General features: G+C 35.4%; 1 protein-coding gene across 1 annotated transcript in view; it reads right to left on the bottom strand.

The window, feature by feature from the left end:
* The window catches only part of LOC138917792 (regulator of DNA class I crossover intermediates 1-like), a 72,591-nt gene that overhangs the window by 41,027 nt on the left and 7,233 nt on the right, over positions 1-24,331 (bottom strand). The window contains exons 2-5 of the mRNA XM_070235958.1: positions 14,418-14,457; positions 5,444-5,582; positions 502-634; positions 52-100 (exon numbers count right to left, since the gene is read on the bottom strand). Of these exons, the coding sequence (XP_070092059.1) occupies positions 52-100; positions 502-634; positions 5,444-5,582; positions 14,418-14,457 (361 nt within the window). The remainder of the gene's footprint in view (positions 1-51; positions 101-501; positions 635-5,443; positions 5,583-14,417; positions 14,458-24,331) is intronic.

The following is a 24,331-nucleotide window of genomic DNA, read 5'->3' as shown; positions in this document are numbered from 1 at the left end:
GCATGTCACAATTGTTAAAATAACTTAAAAAAATTTTTGTTTAACTCTCACCTTAACTGGGCCAAGTTCTTCCTTGCTGCCTTGTCTTTGATAGTGTAAACTAATGAAAAGAAAATGTAACAGTTAAACACATAGGTGGCAATAAAATTGATTATCTTTTATAAATATTTAAAATTCATACTGTTCTATACAAATATGAAAACATATGGAACTCTTAAGTAAATCATTCCAGGTTTATAATATTACTGTGTTTTATAAAAATTATATTATTACTAGAGAGAGATTTTTATGATAAGGAAAGTCAAACTATGCATCCAAAAAACACTTAGCATGGATATTAGTTCATTGAGAAAGGTCTTAATAGTTGAATAATACTGCTAACAGTCAAACAAACAAACACTGGAGCTAGGATAATCCCTTTATACATTTTCCAATGAATAAAACAGAGTTGATAATGACTCTTTCAAATACCTAATAATATACAACCTAGCTAAAACCTACTTGTTTTCCATATCATCAATGCAGAGGTTAGACGGGACAAGATGAGGTGACATTGGAAGTTCTAAATCATGTTTTCTCAGGGGCATTTTTATGTCTCTATTCATATTCACATGGATCGGTTTTCTCACAGTTTCTATAATGAAAAAGTTGCAATTAAAAATTAAGAATGAATAATAAAATCTTTTAAAAGCATTGGTTGATATACCATGGTCATTAAGTAAATGTACATCTTAGATATTTACTAAAACCACCTATATTCTATACATGATAGAAGACATTACAGTACTAGCAACTATCACAGATAATTCAAATCATCTTTTTCTTCATCATCTTACATTCTCCTCATGAAAGGGGCCCTACAAATTTTGCTTTATTTTTTGATTCCTTCAAAACTTCCCTAACCCCTAGACTGTATCAGTTGCTATATTACACACTCCCATAGCACTACATATGTTCTCTATTATAGCACTTAACATAGTTTACTGTACTTGATTAACTCTATCTCCCTCACTAGATTTTTAAACTTTAGATGCAGCAGCCTTGTCTCTCCTTATAGACGATATAACTATTTTGACCGCTTAGTACTTTTAATTATGCTCCTTTTCCAGGAAATGCTTTTTTCACATGCACAAACTACAGAGTTGCAGTGGAGAGCTTCTATCTTCTTATATAACCCTGCTTCCCTGGAAAAAATAATTGGTTTAGTGGCAACTACCTGCACTCAATAATGGTATTACACCCCTCTGGTTATAAGTCATTGTTCCAGCGCTGAGACCTGACACCAGCAGAGCAAGGCAACATCCTTCCAGCGGAATTAAAAAATTCAGAATCAGAGAAGCAGCTCTCAGTATTTCCCTGGTGGTGAAATTGGAGAGATGAGCAATGTTAGTTCATAGTGGGGTTTTTTTGGATTTTATTTTTCCTTTTTCTCCCCAAAGCCCCCTGATACATAGCTTCTAGTTGTCAATGTTAGTTTTTTAATGTCACATTTTAAGCTTCATTGATGAAGACAGTCTGAGAGAATAAAACTAGTATCTGAAGTGAAAAAGAATCTTGGTAGTATTCAATTTCCTGACTCAAGCAGTCTCTGAGGCCCAGATGCACCACTACCCTTCCTTTTAATTAAGTGTCTTAGTCCGTTCAGGCTGCTATAACGGACTACCATAGACTGGGTGAACTATACAAAATAGAAATTTATTTCTCAGTTTGGAGGCTGGGCAGTCCAAGATCAAAGTGCTGGCAGATTCGCTGTCTGGTGAGGGCTCGCTTCCTGGTTCACAGACAGCTGTCTTCTCCCTGTGTCCTCACACAGTGGTAGTGGTGAGAAAACTCTCTGGGGTCTCTTTTACCAGGGCACTAATTCCATTCATCAGGGTCCACTCTCATGACCCAATCACCTCCTAAAGGCCCAACCTCCTAATATCACATCAACATATGAATTTTGGGGGCACACAAACATTCAGTCCACAACATTAAGTAAGTAAATATATATTTTTTAAGTTTCCGTAATTTGCAGTCATGAGTCCTAACTAATAAAATCTTGCTTTGGTAGAGGAGGAAAAATCTTTTCTCTCTACCCTTCTAAATTATCAGCTGGGGGCCTGTAACAAAAGACAGATTAACAAGAGAAAAAGCATACAAATTTATTTAATATAAGTTTTATGTGGAAAACTTTGTAAGGAAATGAAGACCCAAAGTGGTTAAACCTGAGCATTTTTAAGCTAGGTTTGACGAAGAGCAGAATGTCCTGGGGAAACGGGACACGACAAAAAGGGGTATCAGCTAAGTGTAGTAAACTGAGGGAAACAGCAAGGTCTGTTCATTAGATTCCTCTCGGTGTTCCCTCTGTGTTGGAGATAACAACGTTCCTTTTCTCGGGGCATAGCGAGGGCACCTCTCACATGAAAATCCTTCCTGCACATACTGCTTCCTCAAATTCCTCAGCTCAAAATATTCAATATGCCAAGGTGCCTTATTTTTTGGTAGTGTGGGGGATCAGAATTGGCCACCCCAAAATGTGTCTCTTTGGCATGAGGATTATTTGGGGCTGATTACTTTTAAGAAACGGCAGACAGGCGAGAAGCTCTGAAAAGTAGAAGCTACCCTCTGTAAAACACAAGGGAAATCTCCATTTGTAAAGGTAACTCCCTCTCTGTACCAGGAAGAGGGGGGATGTCCTTATGTCCAGAAACTCCTATCAAGGCAGAAGGCAAGGACTTAAATCCGCATAATAACCTTTCTCTTGTTTACTGTCCTTTTCTGGTAATCTCCCATAACTGACTCCCTCCCACCCCCAACATGCTCCTTTGTCTTTAGCCAAAGACGGTATTTAAGATGACAACCTTAGCCAGTCTGGGAGTTAACCAGGTTTCCTGGATTTTTCCCATGTATACATGTTACAAAGCTTTGTTTGATTTTCTCCTTTTATTCTGTCTCATGTCAATTTAATTCATAGCCCAGCCAGAAGAACCTACAAGAGATAGAGGAATTCTCTTCCTCCCCTACAGCAGCATGTCCTGCCCCTGTTATTTTCTGTTCTACTTCCAGAATCCAATACAATACTTAGGGTAAGTACTCAAAAAACATATGTTCAACGTATGAATGAAAACAGAGTGAGGGAGAAAGGAAATACATAAAGTTAAATACATCACTGGACAGCCACATGTAAAAGAATTAAACTGGAACCCTATCTTACACCATACACAAAAGTCAACTCAAAATGGATTAAAGACTTAAATACAAGACCTGAAACCATAAAACTCCTAGAAGAAAACATAAGGAATAAGCTCCGTGACATCAGTCTTCATGATGATTTTCTGGATTTGACACCAAAAGTAAAAGGAATAAAAGCAAAAATAAACAACTGGTCCTACATCAAACCAAAAAGCTTCTGTATAGCAAAGGAAACCACCAACAAAATGAAAATGCAATCTAAAGAATGGGAGAAAATACTTGCAAATCATATTGTCTGATAAGGGATTAATATTCAAAATACATAAAGAGCTCATACAACTCAATATCAAAAAACAACAATCGATTAAAAAAGCATAGGACCCTCTGAACAGACATTTTTCCAAAGACGACATACAACTGAGCAACAGGTACATGAAAAGGTGTTCAACATCACTAATCCTCAGGGGAATGCATTCAAAACCACAATGAGATATCACCTCACACCTGTTAGAATGACTATCATCGAAAAGACAAGAGAGGGGGCTGACCACGTGGCCGAATAGTTGTTTGTGTGCTCCAGTTCAGTGGCCCAGGGTCCGCCAGTCCAGACCCTGTGCACAGAGCTATATACTGCTCATCTAGCCATGCTGTGGCAGCATCCAACATAGAAAAACTAGAATGACCTGCAACTAGGATATACAACTATGTACTGGGGCTTTGGGGAGAGAAAGAAAGAAAAAGAAGAAGACTGGCAACAGATATTAGCTGAGGGCCAATCTTCCTCACAAAAAGTAAAAAAAAAAAAAGACAAGAGGTAAGAAGTGTTTGCAAGGATGTGGACAAAAGGGAACCCTTGCGCATGGTTGGTGGGAATGTAAATTGGGGCAAGCCCTACGGAGAACAATATAGAGGTTCCTCAAAAACTTAAAAATAGAACTATCATATGATTCAGCAATCCCACTTCTGGGTATATATCCAAATAAAATGAAAACAAGATCTCAAAGAGATATCTGCACTCCCAAGTTCACAGCAGCATTATTCACAGAGCCAAAATATGGAAACAACCTCAGCGTCCATCAATGGATGAATGGATAAAGATGGTGTGGTGTGTATATGTGTGTGTGTGTATATATACAATGGAATATTCCTGAGCCATGAGAAAGAATGAAATCCTGCCATGTGTGACAACATGGACGGAGCTAGAAGGCATTATGCTAAGTGAAATAAGCCAGACTGAGAAAGACAAATACTGCATGGTATCACTTACATGTGGAATCTAAAAAAAAAAAAAAGTCAAACTCATAGAAACAGAGAATAGAAAAGTGGTTGCCAGGATCTGGCGACTGGGGGATAGGGAAAGGTTGGGAAAAGGGTACTAACTTTCAGCAAAATGATGAATAAGATCCGAGGATCTAATGTAAGACATGGTGACAATAGCTGATAACACTATTACACAAATGAAGAAAAAGAACTAAATATAGCAAATATATTTACAACAGAAACTTTTATTCCTAAAGTTTATTAATAATGTATTTACTTCTACTAAAGTGTGACTACATTTACTTGTGACAACTGTCATCTGTGGAGAAACAAAAATAGCACAGAAAGGAAAAGAGGAGACACTAACAATACTGTGATCAATTTCAATCCCTTTTTTATGAACTCAGTTCTTAAGCTCTCATTTTAGCACTTGTTTTAAAAATTAAATATCAGACACAAGTTTCCTTGAGAGAGAAAAAAATATTCTGATTAAACTTTTTATTTACTTGAAGAATCAAAGTGCAGGCCAAAATGAACTTTATTTTGAAGTATTAGACTACTATAGTTAACATCCCAAGAATGTCTAAGAAATTCAAGTTATGAGATAGGAAACTAATCATTGAGGCAAAAACTTGTTCAGCTCTTCCTTTCAAACAAATTCTCCAAATAGGATAAGACAGTAAAGATATTTATTCCCTGCTCTTTAGCCAAACTTTGGTAACTATCTGCCTAGACAAAATAACATAATAATTGAAACAACAGCGCTATAAGTTTAACCATACCTTATAAAATTAATTTTATATAACACACCACCTAAAAAAAAAATAAATGGATTAAACAATAAAACATTTTAAGCAGAGACTAACAAAGCTTCTAATTTAAGAGGGCAATCAAGTTTTAAAATTACTTTCCACATCCTTTGAGTTCTAAAATTACAAAATTATTGGAAAACGAAACATTATGATCACATCAGACTCAAAGCAAAATGTTACTGGAGAGGCTTACTTACCAGGTCTTTTCTTCTGGCAAGATACCTGATTCACCATATACAGGTTAAGGAGGTCTAAACTGACAGCAGAATTCTTGACAGGGGATAAAACTCCCCGTAATTTCATTTTTGATTTTAACCTTTTCTTTTCAAAATATTCCTAAAAAAATTAAAAATAAAAAGTTATTCTAGCAACCATATAGTTTCAGGCAGAATCATCAATAATAAAAAGCAATAATGCTATTAAATAATTGACTTGATATTTTTTATATTTCTGTGACACCTCCTTTACATGTTTACATATAAATTAAAATGAATCATGATAACTTGTAGTTTGCCCAAAGACTCTAAATTACAGCTTCTTATAATCTTTCTTTTGTTAAGCGTAATGCCTTTAAAACAGAACTATATAAAGCCATTCCCAGGTATCAAAAGATGAAAAAAACATTATCTGAATGTGGAATGTTTTTAAAAACCTGATAAAACAAATCTGATAGGCTAAAAACTTGTTTTTCTGCAAAGTATGCTATACCACAGATATAAAAAGCCTAAAGATACGCATAGCTGTGTGCCAATAAATGTCAACTGAAATGAGAAGAGAAAAACAAAAAGAAGCTATGTGAGAACTTATCTGCAGCCAAAGCTAACTTAATTCTGTTATCTCCCCATGACTCCTAGATTTTCTTTTAAACCAGACTTGTAAATAATTATCATTTTTCATTCAGTATTTATTTCTGATTGAGCAGAATTATTCTTATTTTCATTCTTTTTCTCTCAGATTACATCCTTAATTTAAGAAGTTCAAAGGCATTTGTTCAAAATTTGTTTATTGAGCAACTATTATGTATTAGACACTATAACAAATTGTGAAAACATCTTCTTCACTATATAACTCATAACACAATGGCATAAACGTGATTATAAATGTGAGATATAAAAAGTGAAAAAAGTCCAAGATGGTAAAAAATTTAATGCAAGAGGAAGTATCATTTTTCCAAGAAGTTAAGGTTTTATCACATTAATATTTCAGAATATTAATTATAATACACTTTTAAGATTCTAAAAAACATAAGAACTGTAAGAGACTTGCCAGCTATCAAGCAAAAAAGTAAATGCTGCATTTTTATGCAAACTTAACCACAGATAAAAAAGTGTTTTGTTTGAGTGATGTGCAACTCCACATTGGGGCTTCTTTAAAAAGATCACACTATGGTCAGCAATGAAATGACAGAACCTTCAGGATGTAAATATTTTTCCCCTTTGAAAAACATGACTCTGGATCTTATAATTGACAGTGTCTTGGAATTAAGATATTATTTCCTAAGGCACTGTACTCTGTGAAGGATAAGACCATAATGAGAAAGAGAATGACACAATTACAACTGAGCATCAGGAGTATGTAAACTACTAGTAGATGTGGGGAGAGTTGGCAGAGGGAGGGCAGGAGGAGAGGGAAGCTTTCTTAGAAAATGACTTCTAAGATGGATGAGTCAGAGTTAGCCAGAGTGTGGGAAGATAATGTTCCAGGAATGAAGAAGAACAGTACAAACACTGTGTATGAAGGGAGCAAGCCTTTACTCCAGGGGACACGGCTGAAGAGGTTGAACCCTCATAATATATCCATCATGATAACCTCTAATCTTTCTTTTCCTAGAGAGAACAAAGGTATGTAACTAATTTAACTGACAAGGTTAGGCTCAACTTTTTTGGGGGGGCTAACTTTTGCAGACAATTTCACTATTTTATTATTTAATATCAAATAAACAATAAATTCAAAACACATTTCCAATCTCTTTAGCACATTAACAAAGTTGTTAGGACAGTTAGACCTCCACATACAATTCCTATGGGGATATCTAAGACAAGCAAATCTTTATTTAGTGAAAAAATGTACTAAAGCATGAGTATAAAAGACAGATTGTTAAAATATTTAAAATATGTTATATGTATAGTTATGACTTCCAATGGCTTTTGGTGACATATTTCATATTATAGGATATCAAGTTTATTTCTAAATATTTTTTGTGTGGTATTTTAACTTTTTATTAAGATTATGATAGTTTACAACCTTGTGAAATTTCAGTTGCACATTATTGTTAGTCATGTTGTAGGTGCACCACTTCACCCTTTGTGCACTCCCCTCACCCCCCCTTTCCCCTGGTAACCAACAATCAGTTCTCTTTGTCTATATGTTTAACTTCCACCTATCAGTGGAGTCATACAGAGTTCGTCTTTCTCTATCTGGCTTATTTCACTTCACATAATACCCTCAAGGTCCATCCATGTTGTTGTGAATGGGACGATTTTATCCGTCTTTATGGCTGAGTAGTATTCCATTGCGCGCGCGCGCGCGCGCGCGCGCGCGTGTGTGTGTGTATACATATATATACCATATTTTCTTTATCCACCCATCAGTTGATGGGCACTTAGGTTGCTTCCACATCTTGGCTATTGTAAATAATGCTGTGATGAACAGAGGGGTGCATGGGACTTTTGGAATTGCTGACTTCAAGCTCTTTGGATAGATACCCAGTAGCGGGATGGCTGGTTCATAAGGTATTTCTATTTTTAATTTTTTGAAGAATCTCCGTACTGTTTTCCATAGTGGCTGCACCAGTTTGCATTCCCTCCAACAGTGTATGAGGGTTCCTTTTTCTCCACAACCTCTCCAACATTTGTCACTTTTTGTTTTGGTTATTTTTGCCATTCTAACAGGTGTAAAGTGATATCTTAGTGTAGTTTTGATTTGCATTTCCCTGATGATGAGTGATGATAAGCATCTTTTCATGTCTATTGGCCATCCGTATATCTTCTTTGGAGAAATGTCTGTTCATGTCCTCGGCCCATCTTTTGACTGGGTTGTTTGATTTTTTGTTGTTAGGCTCAACTTTTTTTAACAAGTCTCATTTGGTAGAGACAAGTAAAAAATAATTAGAAGATAAATAGAAAACTTCCAGAAGACAATCAAATTTTAAATTGAAAATAGACATTTAAAAGGAGCTGCCAGGGAGACAAATAAAATCTTAAGAATGTGTCAAAGGAAGCAAGGGAAGAGCTTGTTTCAAGATGAAGGGAACGGGCAGCAGCTCTCTGAAAGAAGACTGTTCACTTCATGAAGTGTTAAATGAAGTTTGTATCACCAAAACAAAAACGATGAAGGTATGGAAAAGCAGATGACACATTAAAGTATACGAAAAATATCTTTGGAATTGAATAACATAAAGTTCAAATTTTTTTACTGAATTTTAGTTAACATAGAACATTATGTTAGTTTCAGGTGTACACATAGTTATTTGACATTTACACACATTACGAAATAATCACTACAATGATTCTACCAACAATCTGTCACCAAAGTCATTATAATATTATTGACTATATTCCCTACATTGTATATTACACCCCCATGGTTTGTTTACTTTATCACTGAAAGTTTGTACTTCTTAATCCCCTTCACCTATTTTGCCCAACCTACCACCAGCTTCACCACTGGCAATGACCAGCCTGTTCTCTGTGTCTATGAGTCTGTTTCTCTTTTGTTTGTTCATTTGTTTTGTTTTTTAGATTCCACATATAAGTGAAATCAGATGATATTTATCTTTCTCTGTCTGACATATTTCACTTGGAATAACACCCTCTATATCCATCCATGTTGCTACAAATGACAAGATTTCATTCTTTTTTACGACTAATATTCCACTGAATAAATATATGCCACATCTTCTTTACCAATATATCCACCGATGGACACTTAGGCTGCTTCCACATCTCGGCTATTGCAAATAATGCTGCAATGAACATAAGGGTGCATATTTCTTTTCAAATTAGTGTTTTTGTTTTCTTCAGGTAATACCCAGAAGTGAAACTGCTGGGTCATATGTTAGTTTTTAATGCTTTTAGAAGCCTCCATACTGTTCTCCATAGTAGCTGCAACAGTATACATTCCCACCAAAAGTGCACGAGGGCTCCCTTTTCTCCACATCCTCACTAACACTTGACATTTATTGTCTTTTGATGGTTTTGATTTGCATTTCCCTTAGGATTAGTGATGTTGAGCATCTTTTTACATGTCTGTTGGGCATCTGTAAATGTCTTTGGAAAAATGTCTATTCAGTTCCTCTCATTTTTTTATTGAATTATTTTTTTTTGATATTGAGTTGTATGAGCTCTTTATACATTTTGGACATTAACCCTTTATCAGATATATCATTTGCAAGTATATTCTCCCATTTGGTAAATTGCCTTTTCATTTTGCTGATGGTTTCCTTTGCTGTGTAAAAGCCTTTTAGTGTGACGTAGTCTCATTTGTTTATTTTTGCTTTTGCTGCCCTTGCCTGAGGAGACAGATCCAAAAAATTATTAAGACTGATGTCAAAGACTTTACTGCCTAAGTTTTCTTCTAGGAGTTTTATGGTTTCAGGTCTTACGTTTAAGTCTTTAATCCATTTTGAGTTTATTTTTACACATACCGAAAGAAAGTAGTCCAGTTTCATTCTTTTGCCTAGAGCTGTCCAGTCTTCCGAATACCATTTATTGAAACAGCTGTCTTTTCCCCACTGAATATTCTTGCCTCCTTTGTTGTAGATTAATTGACGATATATTTGTGGGTTTATTTCTGGGCTTTCTATTCTGTTACATTATCTCTGCATTTGTTTTTGTGCCAGTATCATGTTTTGATTATTACAGCTTTGTAGTACAGTTTGACATCTGGAAATGTGATACCTCCAGCTTTCTTCTCTCTCAAGATTGCTTGGCTATTTGGGGTCTTTTGTGGTTCTATACAAATTTTAGGATTATTTGTTCTAGTTTTGTGAAACATACCAATGGTATTTTCATAGGGGTTGCATTGAATCTGTAGATTGCTTTGGGTAGTACGGACACTTTAACAGTATTAATTCGTGAGCACAATACATCTTTCCATTTATTTGTCTTCGGTTTCTTTCATCCATGTCTTATAGCTTTCAGAGTATAGGTCTTTCATCTCCTTGGTTAAATTTATTCCTATGTATTTTATTGTTTTTGATGCAATTGTCATGGCAGGGTTTTCTTAATTTCTCTTTCTGATAGATCGTTATTAGTGTATAGAAACCCAACAGATTTCTGTATATTAATTTTGTATCCTGAAACTTCACTGAATTCATTTATCCTAATAATTTTTGGTGGAGGTTTTAGTGTGTGTGTGTATATATATATAAACAATATATATAAAATAAAAAGTATATATATATATATTTAGTATAAAGTATCATGTCATCAGTAAACAGTGACAGTTTTACTTATTCCTTTCCAATCAGGCTGGCTTTTATTTTTCCTACTAACTGCTGTGTTAGGACTTCCAATATAATAAAAGTAGTGAGAGTGGGCATCCTTGTCTTGTTTCTGATCTTAGAAGAAATGCTTTCAGCTTTACACCATCGAATATGATATTAGCTGTGGGTTTGTCACATACAGCCTTTACTATGTTGAGGTAGGTTCTCTCTATACCGACGTTGTTGAGAATTTTTATCATAAATGGATGTTGAATTTTGTCAAAAGCTATTTCTGCATCTATTGAGATAATCATACAATTTTTATTCTTTGCTTTGTTTATGTGGCATATCACAATGACTAATGTGTGCATACTGACCATCCTTGCATGCCTAGGAAAAATCCCACTTAATCATGGTGTATGATCCTTTTAATGTATTGTTGATTTTAGTCTGCTAATATTTTGCTGAGGATTTTTGCATCTACATTCATCAGGGATATTGGCCTATAATTTTCTCTTTTTGTAGTGTCTTTGTCTGGTTTTGGTATCAGGGTAATGTCGGCCTCATAGAATGAGTTTGGAAGCATTCCTCCCTCTTCAATTTTTTGAAATAGTTTGAGAAGGACAGGTATTAATTCTTTAAATGTTTGGCAGAATTCACCTGTGGAACCATCTGGTCCTAGACTTCTGTTTCTTGGGAGTTTTTTGACTACTGAGTCAATTTATTATTAGTAATCAGTCTGTTCAGATGTTCTATTTCTTCCTGATTCAGTCTTAGAAGACTGTATGTTTCTAGGAATTTATCTATTTCTTTTAGGTTGTATAATTTGCTGGCATCTAATTGCTCATAGTAATATCATGATATTTGCATTTCTGAGGTGTCAGACATAACTTCTCTTTCATTTCTGATTTTACTTATTTGGGGCCTCTCTTTTTTTCTAGACGAGTCTGGCTAAAGGTTTATCAATTACCTTTTCAAAGAACCAGCTCTTAGTTTCATTGATCTTTTCTATGGTATTTTTTCAGTTTCTATTTATTTCTGCTCTGATCTTTACATTTCCTTCCTTCTACTAACTTTGGGTTTTGTTTGTTCTTCCTTTTCTAGTTCCTTTAGTTGTAAGATTAGACTGTTTATCTGAGATTTTTCTTACTTCCTTAGGTAGACATGTATCATTTACTTGCTCTTTGATTTCTTCAATGACACACTGGTTGTTGAGCAGCATGTTGTTTAGACTCCACGTTTTGTTATTTCCAGTTTTCTTCTTGTAGTTGATTTCGAGTCTCATACCATGGTGGTCAGAAAAGATGTTTAATATGATTTCAATCTTCTTCAATTTACTGAGACTTGTTTTGTGGCCTAACATATGCTCTATCCTGGAAAATGTTCCGACCGACTTGAAAAGATGTGTATTCTGCTGTTTTGGGATAGAATGCTCTGCATATATCTAGTAAGTCCATCTGGTCTAATGTGTCATTTAAGACCAATATTTCCTTATTGATTTTCTGTCTGTATGATTTATAAAGTTCAATTTTGACACTAGTCAGAGCTGTACAGTGAAGTGGACTAAGGAACAAATGGAAGATGAGAGTGAAAGGGCATAGCAGGAAAGAGAAAGGACCCAGAGACACCTTTACTTGTCTAATAAGAGAAAATTCAGTATGTGTAAATATCAATGGAAAGCGGAAGTAAATGGAATCCAGATCACAGACAGAGAGACCTTCCTTTGATCAGAGGGAATTACTTCTGTAGTTAGAGGAGGGAAAGAGAAGATGGATGAAGAAGGAAGGTGGTTTATAGAACTGGTGGTAGAAATTTGAGATAATTCTCATCTGATAGCTTCTATTTCCTCTGAACTATGATACAAGGTCATTTAACGAGCATGAAGTGATAAAGAATAGTGTTGGGAAAGAGAGGTTTGGGGAGGTAAAGGAAGGTATGAAATTTTCAAAGAAGAGAAAAGTGACACGATTAGAGATCAACACCTTGGGAAGAGCCATGTGTCTTTCCCTTTCTGATAAATATTCAAAAGAATGATCCAGATAGAGTTAGATTACTTTTTAAAAATAGTCTTGGGACAGCCTTCATTCATAGTTTATTTATTATTGAGTGTCTATGTTATTGCTAGAGACAGTTCAAGGCACAGGAGATAGAAAATGAACAAACGTGGTAAAATCCTTCTTCTCATGAAGATATTTTAATGGGGGGACAGAATAAACAAATTTCTAAGAAAATATAGGATTATGAAAGAGTGACAAATTAAAGAGGGTAAAGGAGAGACAGCATTTGGAGGGCAGGGAGCTATTTAGATGTAGTGATCAGAGAAGGCCAATCTAAGAGGACATACTTTAGCTGAGACTCAAATGTTGACAAGCCAGACATGCAAATATCTCGAGGGAGACTATTCCAGACAAAGAACAGTGGCAGAAAGAAGGTCAGTGTGGCTGAAATAAAATGAATAGGACAAGTAGTAAGAAACAAGGTCAGAGAGGCAGGCAGGGTGCAGATCCTTCTGGTTCTTTTAGACTTTGGTAAAATCAGATTTCATTCTAAGAGCAATGAAAAGCAATTGAGGCTTTTAAGCTGGGGAATGATAAATTCTGATTTGTGCCTTTAAAAGATCATACTAACCACTGTGTCACAGACTACAAAGGAGTAAAAGATAAAGCAGAAAAACAGTGATAAATTCAATTACATTAAAATTAAGAACTTTTCTTCAAAGACAGGATTGAAAAACTAAAATTAAAAGCCAAAGGACAAATACACCTGACAAATAATTCCTAAATACATAGACACAATAAGAAAAAGACAAACAACTCAAATAAAAAATGAAAAAACTACTTGGAAAAGTACCTGACAAAAGAGGAAACCTGAATGACAAGATAGTCAGTCTCATTAGTAATCAAAGAAATACAAGTTAAATTTACAATGAAGCATCAATTCACTGAGTTAACAACTATCCTGCTTTCATAATAATCACTCCCTTGCTTTTCTTTAAATTTTACTACCTTCGAACATATTTTTTCTGTTTTGGAACTTTTCGTACATGGAATCTTACTGCTTGTATTCTTTTGTGAGTTGCTTTCTTTATCCAACTTTATGTTTTTGAGATTCATCCACACTAATTACACGTAGTTGAAACATTTTCACTGCTCCATCATTACTTGGGTATGCCACTATTTGCTTAACCATTTTCTGCTAATGGACATTTGGGTGGTCCCCTTTCCTTCCTCCTCCCCTGTCCTTCTTTCTCTCTTTCTCCTCCTTCTCTCTCTTTTTTTTGTTTGCTACTTAACAACAACAATGTCCAAACAAGCTTGTACATGTCTCAAAGTTCACAAGTGGAAGAGTTTCACTCAGATATATACTGCTGAGCTGTAATGTACATACATGCTCAACTTTACTGTGTAATGATCAATGTAATTAAAAAACAAAAAAAGGTGGTAGGTTATAAGGCCATTATACTACTCTAGGCAATAAATGATGATGATTTGAATCAGGGTGCTAATAGTATAGGTAGTGAGAAGTTATCAGACTTGGGATACATCTTGGAACTAGAATGACAACAAGAATCAACAAGGTCCTTAAGTCTCCGCCTAAGCAAAATGGTTGGTTATCAACCTATCTACAAGGTTGAGAAGACTAAAGGAAGAGAGTCTTCCAATTTCACTTAGTTATTACCCTTGGAAAAATGCTTCAGAAGATCACTTTTTTCATAAAGCTAACACAAATAAACATATTCTCTTTACCTTTTGCTTTCTCCTTTCCTGCTTGATCAGAACCCTGGTCCTGAAAAAGGAAACAGGATAAAAAACACAATGATTAAAGAAATGGTCTCTAAAATGATTGTTGAGCCAGCCTGGTGGCAAACTGGTTAAGTTCACATGCTCCACCTTGGTGGCCCAGGGTTCCTGGGTTCAGATCCCAGGCACGGCCCTACACGCTGCTCATCATGCCATGCTGTGGCAGTATCCCACATACAAAATAGAGGAAGATTGGCACAGACGTTAGCTCAGGGACAATGTTCCTCAAGCAAAAAGAGGAAGATGGGAACCAGATATTAGCTCAGGGCCAATCTTCCTCACCAAAATAAATACATAAATAAAATAAAATGATGTCATTTTAGTTGAATTAAAGATTTGGAATTAAAATCTAAAAGTATAGTGATAATTATGCTATTTTATGAAAAGAAACTATGAAAATGTTCTCAAATGTTATAGTATATACTGTTTCACAAAATTTTCTTAGATAGAAAATCCAAGAACTAATAAGAAAGACTCTACACCTATCATTAATAATGAAGCATAAAATACATCTGAATTATAAAATCAAGATAAGCAAAGAGAAATCAATGCATTGGCAAGGAGGTACCACTGAAACATTCTCAGATGATAGCAATATTCTTGGTCAATGCTGCCATTTTAATTTTCCTTGTATTTCAATATTCTACTTCTATCAACAGGAAGTAGAGAAAGGACCAAAATCTATATAGGATTGAAAGAAATGTTAAGTTTATTATTAGAGCAATTCAGTTACATTACTATGTCAGCTATGCATACTTGAAATCTCATAACTTCTTTAAAACACAGCTAGCTTTTATGGATGTGCTTCACACCTATGATCTCTGTGCCAAACACTGCAACGAATCCCATGATACTGCAATATTTAATGGTTATAAATTATTTGCTCTATTAATAATAGTAGAATGCCATAAAACATTCATGACAAGATAAGCACATATGCACAATAAATCTTTTGGATATACATGAAACTATGATCTCAAATTCAAGATTTGTACAAGCATTATAAGTAAAATGACAAAATGTATTTTAGCTACATGAGATTATATAATAACATGAAAATAATAATCGCTAATGATGAGTACCATATGTCTTGCACCTTTCTAGACACTTCAGATACTTTACATGTACAAACTCATTTAATCTTCACAGGAACTCTGTAAGGTAGGTTCTATTTTTATCCCCATTTTACTGAGGAAGAAACTAAGATGCAGAGAGGTTAAGTAACTTGCCCAAGGTCACACTGCTAATAAATGGTAGAGCCAGACTGAAACCTAAGCATTCTGGTTTTGAAGTTTTCAACCAGATATTATACTGTCTTCCAAGAATTTCAACTGTGAATATACAAAGCTGTTCATTTTCCAAATGATTTTCATAAACTACATGAATGACAGTTACTGAATACCCCCAGACTTTGGTACTTACTGAACTTGTACTTTAACATACTTCCCAATAGCTATGTCTTAATTGACCATTTTGAGTTCACTGCGCAAAGAATTCGATCTGTCCAGATCCACGCAGCATAAGTGCACTGCTGGCATTCAAACTTTAGAAAAGAAAAAGGAAATAAATCACATTTCATTGACCCATCAAATGCTAAGGCTAGAGAGGACATTAGAGATTAGTTTATTCTCCATCATTTTAAAACTTAAGGCAAAGAAAGCAAAGTGGGGGCTGGACCGGTGGTGCAGCAGTTAAGTGTGCATATTCCGCTTTGGCGGCCTGGGTTTCGCCAGTTCAGATCCCAGGGGTGGACATGGAACCGCCTGGCAAGCCATGCCATGGTAGGCGTCCCACGTATAAAGTAGAGGAAGATGTGCACAGATGTTAGCTCAGGGCCAGTCTTCCTCAACAAAAAGAGGAGGATTGGCAGCAGTTAGCTCAGAGCTAATCTTCCTCAAAAAAAGAGAAAGCAAAGTGACTTTTCAAAGTTCCGAAATATAAGAAGTATGACAGAGCCAGCAGTATTAAACAATCTAGATTACAGAGAGAGTAGGAAGAAAAATCAATTCTATAAGAAGTTCCCACATTATAAAGATCAATAGAATTAGGGACTAGCCAAAGCCTAAATACAGTCTTCATATATGTATAAATCAAGTGATTTTACTCCAGGCTGATTTTCCATTATCCAGGACACTCTTATGGCTCTCACCAAATTCTATGTACTCCATAATCCCTATTCCTATGTGCCTAAGAAAAAATTAATTAGGATTTCAAGACCAATTGCTAGATTAGCCTACTAATATTAGACCACAGTGAAAGTGAAAAAAGATCCTAACGTATAAGTCAAAGGCAATTTCATAAAAAGAACATTTTAAATTATTATTAAGGCAACCAATGCTACGAAATAGTACTATATGTCTAAATGTTTTACCAAATATAGTCACTCTCAATTACCTGCACTAGAAAAGAAAACTGCATCAGTTAGGATTCTTAAGTTACAAGAAATTGAAAGCTCCTTTGGTTAATTTAAACAGAAAATAAATTTATTAAAAGAAAATCGGGTAACCAACAAACATGTCAACAAGGCTGAGGAAGCACGTTTGGCACCTGGCAAGAACAAGGAAGTCTAGGGAGCTGTGGCATCATAGTCAAAATCAAGCCATAATTAGTCTCCTAAGGACACCACTGCCAGCACTGGTGAACACTAAACACCACTGACTGCACCAGTTCCACTCCTGGACAGTGAACACCACCCCCTGGCATCACTGGCATTAAAATTCAATCCTGCTGCAGCTCTTGCAACTGCTTCCAACTACAATAGAAGCTCTGTAGTCCCTACTTCTTTGTGTTACTAGCTTCTAATTCAAAGTACAGGACAAGTGCATCTAAGTCTCAGCTTAGGTCACATGCCTATTTGCTAGCTGCAAAGCATAGTGAAACAAATGTCTGGGTTTTTTTCCCAAGATTCCACATAGGCAGGTGGTCTGTGCCTATCACCAAAACTCATAAGGTAGGAAATACCCCCACGCATAGATAAGGGGCTCAGATGCTTGGCTGCCAGTGAGTACAAATGTCCACTAAAGAGATGTAGATTAAAATTAAACTAGTTGACAATCCAAGTGACTTTTTACTTGGCTATGTCAGTGGAAAAAAAAAAAATATATATATATATATATATTCCTAATAGTTGCTTCTAACAGTTTTGCTTAGGCTAACTTAAAATAAAACTGTACTGTAAAGTTGTTTTTTTTCTCCCCCAAGGGTTGACCAAGATGATGATATAGGAGGATCTTGAGCTCCCCTCTTCCCACAGACACACCAAATGTACAGCTACACTTGGAGCATTCCCTCTGAAAGAGATCCAGAAACTAGACTAGCGACTCGTACACACGGGGCAAATGCAAAAATACCCAGGTTGAAACAGGTAGGAAAGGCTGAGACACACTCTCATCATAAACCCCACCCCTGCCACAATGCCATACAGTCAGAAGGAAATCCCCAACTCCACCTTCTCCCTGAGGAGCAAAGGGTTTGACCTCCACATCTAGTGCTCCAAATTTTAAGACTCTCACCAAACAGACAGACTCCCAAAACACCTAGCTCTGAAAGCCAATGGGCTTGTGTCCACAAGACCCACAAGACTATGGCAAATAAATAAGCATTCTTAACAGGAATGCAGCACTCACCAGAGCTATCCCCTCAGGGTTCAACATGGAGTGAGCAGGCAAGTATGTTTTAAGTGAGCCTCATGGTAACCACAAAGTAAAAGGCTAGAGGAGATATACAAGATAAAGAGAAAGTTATCAAAGTATACCATAGAGAAAATCATCAAATCACACAGGAAGAGAACAAGAGAGGAAGAAAGGAATAGAAGAATTACAAAACAACCAGAAAACAACCAAACGGCCATGGTAAGTCCATCCATGTAAATAATTACTTTAAATGTAAATGATTTTTGGCTGAATGGATTAAAAAACATGACCCAAATATATGTTGCCTACAAGAGACTCATCTCAGCATTACGGACACAAACAGACTGAAAGTGAAGGGATGGAAAAAGATATTACATGCAAAGGGAAACCAAAAGCTAGGGTAGCATAATTCTCAGACAAAATAGACTTGAAGACAAAGACTGTAACAAGAGACAGCAAAGGCCATTACAAAATGATAAAGGAGTCAATTCATCAAAAGGATACAAGAACTGTAAATATTTATGCACCCAACATTGGAGCACCTAAATATATAAAGCAAATATAAACAGAACTAAAAGGAGAAATAGGCAGCAATAAACAATAGCAGGGGACTTCAAAACCCCACTTTGAACAACAGATTGATCATTGTGATATTGTAATTTACAATAAGAAATACATATTTGGATGCAACCAACATAGGAGCACCAAAGTACATAAAGTAACTATTAACAAACCTAAAAGGAGAAGTGAACTACTACATAATAATAGTAGGGGACCTAAAACCCCACTTAGATCAATGGATAGATCATCTAGACAGAAAGTCAACAAGGAAATAATGGAATTAAATGAAAAACTAGACCAGATGGACTTAATAGAACATATATAAAAACAGCAGAATACACATTCTTCTCAAGTGCACATGGAACATTCTCAAAGATAGACCATATGTTGGGAAAGAAGGCAAGCCTTAATAAATTTAAGAAGACTGAAATCATATCAAGCATCTTTTGTGACCATGCTATGAAACTAGAAACCAACTACAAGAAAAAAGCTACAAAAGTGACAGATACGTGGAGGCTAAACAACATAGTACTGCACAACCAATGGGTCATTGAAGAAATTACAGGAGAAATCAAAAGATATCTGGAGACAAATGAAAATGAAAATACATTATACCACACCAACTCATGGGATGCAGCAAAAGTGGTCCTAGGAGGGAAAATCATAGCAACACAGGCTCACCTTAAAAAACAAGAAAAATCTCAAGTAAGCACTTTTAAACTGCACGTAACAGAAATAGAAAAAGAAGAACAAACAAAACCCAAAGTTAGCAGAAGGAGGGAAATAATAACAATTAGAGCAAAAATAAATGAAATTGAAGCCACAAAAATGGTAGAAAGGATCAACGACCAAGTGCTGCTTCCTTGAGAAGATAAAATTGACAAACCCTTAGCCAGACTCACTAAGGAAAAAAGAGAGGAGGCTCAAATAAAATTAGAAATGAAAGAGGAGAAATTAACTGATACCACAGAAATACAAAGGATCCTAAGAGAATACTATGAAAACTATATGCCAACAAATTGCAAAATCCAGAAGAAATGGATAAATTCTTAGACTCATACATCTGCCAAAGCTGAATCAAGAAGAAATAGAGAATTAAAAAGACCAATCACAAGTAAAGAGATTGAAACAGTAATCAAAAACCTCCCAAAAAATAAAAGTCCAGGACCAGATGGCTTCTCTTAAGAATTCTACCAAACATTCAAAGATTTAATACCTATCCTTCTCAAACTATTTCAAAAAATTGAAAAAGACTGCATACTTCGTAAGTCATTCTACAAGGCCGACATCAAGCTGATACCAAAGCCAGACAAGGATAACACAAATAAAGAAAATTACGGGCCAATTTTGCTGATGAACAGAGATACAAAACTCCTCAACAAAATACTGGCAAACCGAATACAGCAAAATCTTAAAAGGACCATACAGCATGATCAAGTGGGATTTATACCATGGACACAGGGATGGTTCAACATCCACAAATCCATCAATGTGATACACCAAATTAACAAAATGAGGAATAAAAAACGTGATCATCTCAGATGCGGAGAAAGCATTTCACAAGATCTAACATCCATTTATGATGAAAACTCTCAATAAAATGGGTATAGAAGGAAAGTATCTCAACATAATACAGGCCATATATGACAAACCCAAGCCAACATCATACTCAACGGGGAAAAACTAAAAGCCATCCCTCTGAGAACAGAAACAGGACAAGGGTGCGCACCCTCACCACTCTTATTCAAAATAGTACTGGAGGTATAGCCAGAGCAATTAGGCAAGAAAAAGAAGTAAAGGGTATCCAAATAGGCAATGAAGAAGTGAAATGCTCACTGTTTGCAAACGACATGATTTTATATATAGAAAACCCTAAAGAATCCATTGGAAAGCTATTAGAAATAATCAACAATAACAGAAAAATGGCAGGATACAAAATGAACTTGCAAAAATCATTTGCATTTCTATACTCTAATTACAAACTAAGAGAAAGAGAACTCAAGAATACAATACTATTTGCAATCACAACAAAAAGAATAAAATTTCTAGGAATAAATTTAACCAAGAAGGTGAAAGACCTATACAATGAAAACTATTAAGGCTTTATTGAAAGAAATTGATAAAGACATAAAGAAATGGAAAGATATTCCGTGCACATGGATTGGAAGAATAAATACAGTTAAAATGTCCATACTCCCTAAAGCAATCTGCAGATTCAATACAATCCCAATCAGAATCCCAATGACATTCTTCACAGAAATAGAACAAAGAATCCTAAAATTCATATGGGGCAACAAAAGACCCCAAACAGCTAAAGCAATCCTGAGAAAAAAGAATAAAGCTGGAGGCATCACAATCCCTGATTTCAAAATATACTACAAAGCTATAGTAATCAAAACAGGATGGTACTGGTAAAAAAACAGACCTACAGATCAATGGAACAGAATTGAAAGCCCAGAAATCAAATGACATATCAGATTCAATGCAATCCCTATCAAAATTCTAGTGGCATTTTTCACAAAAATAAAACAGACAACCCTATTATTTGTATGGAACCACAAAAGATCCCAAATAGCCAAGGCATAATTGAGAAAGAAAGCTGGAGGCATCATACTTCCTGATTTCAAACTATATTACAAAGTGACAGTAATCAAACAGTATGGTATTGGCATAGAAACAGCCAGACAGACCAATGGAATAGAATATCCAGAAATAAGCCAGAAATATATGGTCATTCAATGTATCACAAAGGAACCAAGAATACACAGTGGGGAAAGGTCAGTTTCTTCAATAAATAGTGTTGGGAAAACTAGACAGTCACATGCAAAAGAATGAAACTGTAACCGTTATCTTACACTGTACACAAAAATCAACTCTAAATGGATTAAAGACTTGAATATAAGACCTGAAACCATAAAATTCCTAGAAGCAAACACAGGGGGTAAGCTCCTTGAAATTGGTTTCGGCAATGATTTTTTGGATTGGACACCAAAAGCAAAAATTAAAAAGTGGGACTACATCAAACTACAAAGCTTCTGCACAGCAAAGGAAACCATCAACAAAATGAAAAGGGAACCTATGGAATTGGAGAAAATATTTGCAAATCTTATATCTGATAAGAGTTTAATATCCACAATATGAGGAACTCATACTACTCAACAGCAAAAAACAAATAACCTAGTTAAAAAATGGGCAAAGGACGTAAATAGGCATTTTTCAAAAGAGACATGCAAATGATCAACAGGTACAGGAAAAGGTGCTCAATATCACTAACGCTCAGGGAAATGCAAATCAAAACCACAATGATTTATCACCTCATGTCCTTTAGGATGACTTGCATCAAAAAGAAAAGAGAGAACAAATATTAGGATGTGGAGAAAAGGGAACCCTTGTGCACTATTGGTGCGAATATAAATTGGTGCAGCCATTATGGAAGACAGCATGGAGGTTCTTCAAGAAATTAAAAGAACTACCATTTGATCGAGCAGTACCACTTCTGGGTATATATCCAAAGAGAAATCAACATCTCAAACAGATATCTGTACTCCCATGTTCATAGGAGCCTTATTCACAACAACCAAGGTATGAAGCAGATTAAGAGTACATCAATGGATGAATGGATCAAGAATATTTGGTATATATATATACATCATGGAATATCATTCACCCTTTTAAAAGAAAGAAATCCTGGGCCAGCCCAGCAGCATAGTGGTCAAGTTCGCATGCTGTACTTTGGCAGCCCGGGGTTCGCAGGTTCAGATCCCAGGCACAGACCTAGCACCACGTGTCAAGCCATGCTGTGGCTGCATCCCACATAAAGTAGAAGAAGACTGGCACAGATATTAACTCAGCAACAATCTTCTCAAGCAAAAAGAGAGAGATTGGCAACAGATGTTAGCTCTGGGCCAATCTTCCTCACAAAAAAAAGAAAGAAATCCTGTCATTTGTGATAACATGGATGAACCTGGAAGGCATTAGATAATTAAGTCAGACAGAGACAAATAGGACATGGTACCACTTATATGTGGAATCTAAAAAAAAGTTAAAATCATAGAAACAGAGAACAGACAAGTGGTTGCTGGGGGGTCAGGTAAATAGGGAGAGGTTGGTAAAAGCATACAAACTTTAAGTTATAAGATGAATAAGTTCTGAGGATAACATGGTAACCATACCATTTGTTAATACAAAATAACATTGTATTGTATAATTGAAATCTGTTAAGAGAGTAGAACTTAAATGTTCTCACCAAAAAAGAGAAATATCTGAGGTGATGGATGTGTTAATTAACTTTCACAATGTATGCATATATCAAACCATCACATGATATACTTTAAATATCTTACAATTTTATTTGTCAATTATACCTCAATAAAGGTAGAAAAAAATAAGATAGAAAAGACGGGAGAACAAATGAATATATCCCCAAATAATGGGGTAAACTAGATGGAATTTTATATCTGAGAAAAAGAAAAACGTGCAGATAATTAAAATAGCTTGCTATATATAAACTGTGAATCCTCAGAAGTCATTTGCTACTTTGACTACTGCAATATTAAGTATGTAGCTAGCTACCATAATTATACTTTAAAGAGTCTCCTTGATTTTATGCAAATGTTCTCCTATATTTCTTACTACATTGGTAATAGCAATAAAACACAGCTCTGATTATCACTTAGGGACGTGACTTCCTTTGCCTGCCCCAACTTAGGTTTCAACTTTGTTTTCCATTCCTGCGTTTCATGTATTCCAACACCCAACCAAATGAAAATATAGTTTTTCTTCTCCATATATGGAGACTCCTCCCACCATATTTCGTACTCAAAACTTTCAATACCTTCAAGACCCCATTCAAACATCAGTTTCTTCATGAAATTTATATGCACTTTATAAAAAACAATTTTAAGAGTTTCTCTAATTTTTGTCCTGAAATTTAAATTACCAGAGATTTAGGGGTGGGGAGGTGGGAATGAAGCTCATCTCTTTAACAGTAATTACTATGTTATTCTAGAAAATGGATTTTTAAAGAAATATATTGCAACCATCTCTTTCAGTAAAAGTTTAAGTGAACAATATTAGTTGCCATTATAGCTACATACTGAAAATAAAATCAAAAGGCCATAACTTCTTCATAGAACACTCCACAAGTTATCAATTGTGGGAAGCAGGGATATAGATTACACTAACTTATTCTTCATTAAGATAGAAAGAATAAAGTAAAATAGAAAAGTGCAAAGAGGTTAAGAAAGGGAAAGAAGAGAAGAGAAGGGAGGGAAGGGGAGAAGGAAAGAAGAGAGAGAGAAAGGAAGAAATAAAACCATACTGACTACAAAAATATAACAGGGCATTCTGCCCCTTGCCATTCTTTCTAGTAAGCAAAGATTTAAAGGAAAACGCTAAAGAAATACTTTCTTTAAAAAAAAAAGACAGGCAGTAATGTGGTCAAAGAAACATCAAGAACAACACGAACGTACATTTTACATGGAGTACGCAGGAGATGTTGAAACTACATTAGGGATTAAATACTATGGGTGTCACATATCTTAACTGTCAGCTAGTCTTGAATTTTCTTTTTTGTTTATTTTGTTTTGCTTTTTATTTTGCTGCTTAGTTTATCTTTTTAGTGGCGAGGTGCCATGCAAAAGAAACCGTTTCCAGATTGTTACAATC

The sequence above is a fragment of the Equus caballus genome, chromosome 15, assembly GCF_041296265.1.
Source record: "Equus caballus isolate H_3958 breed thoroughbred chromosome 15, TB-T2T, whole genome shotgun sequence".
NCBI classification, from domain to species: Eukaryota; Metazoa; Chordata; class Mammalia; order Perissodactyla; family Equidae; genus Equus; species Equus caballus.
Note: the sequence above shows the minus strand (reverse complement) of the source record. Positions and strands in the feature narration are given on the sequence as shown.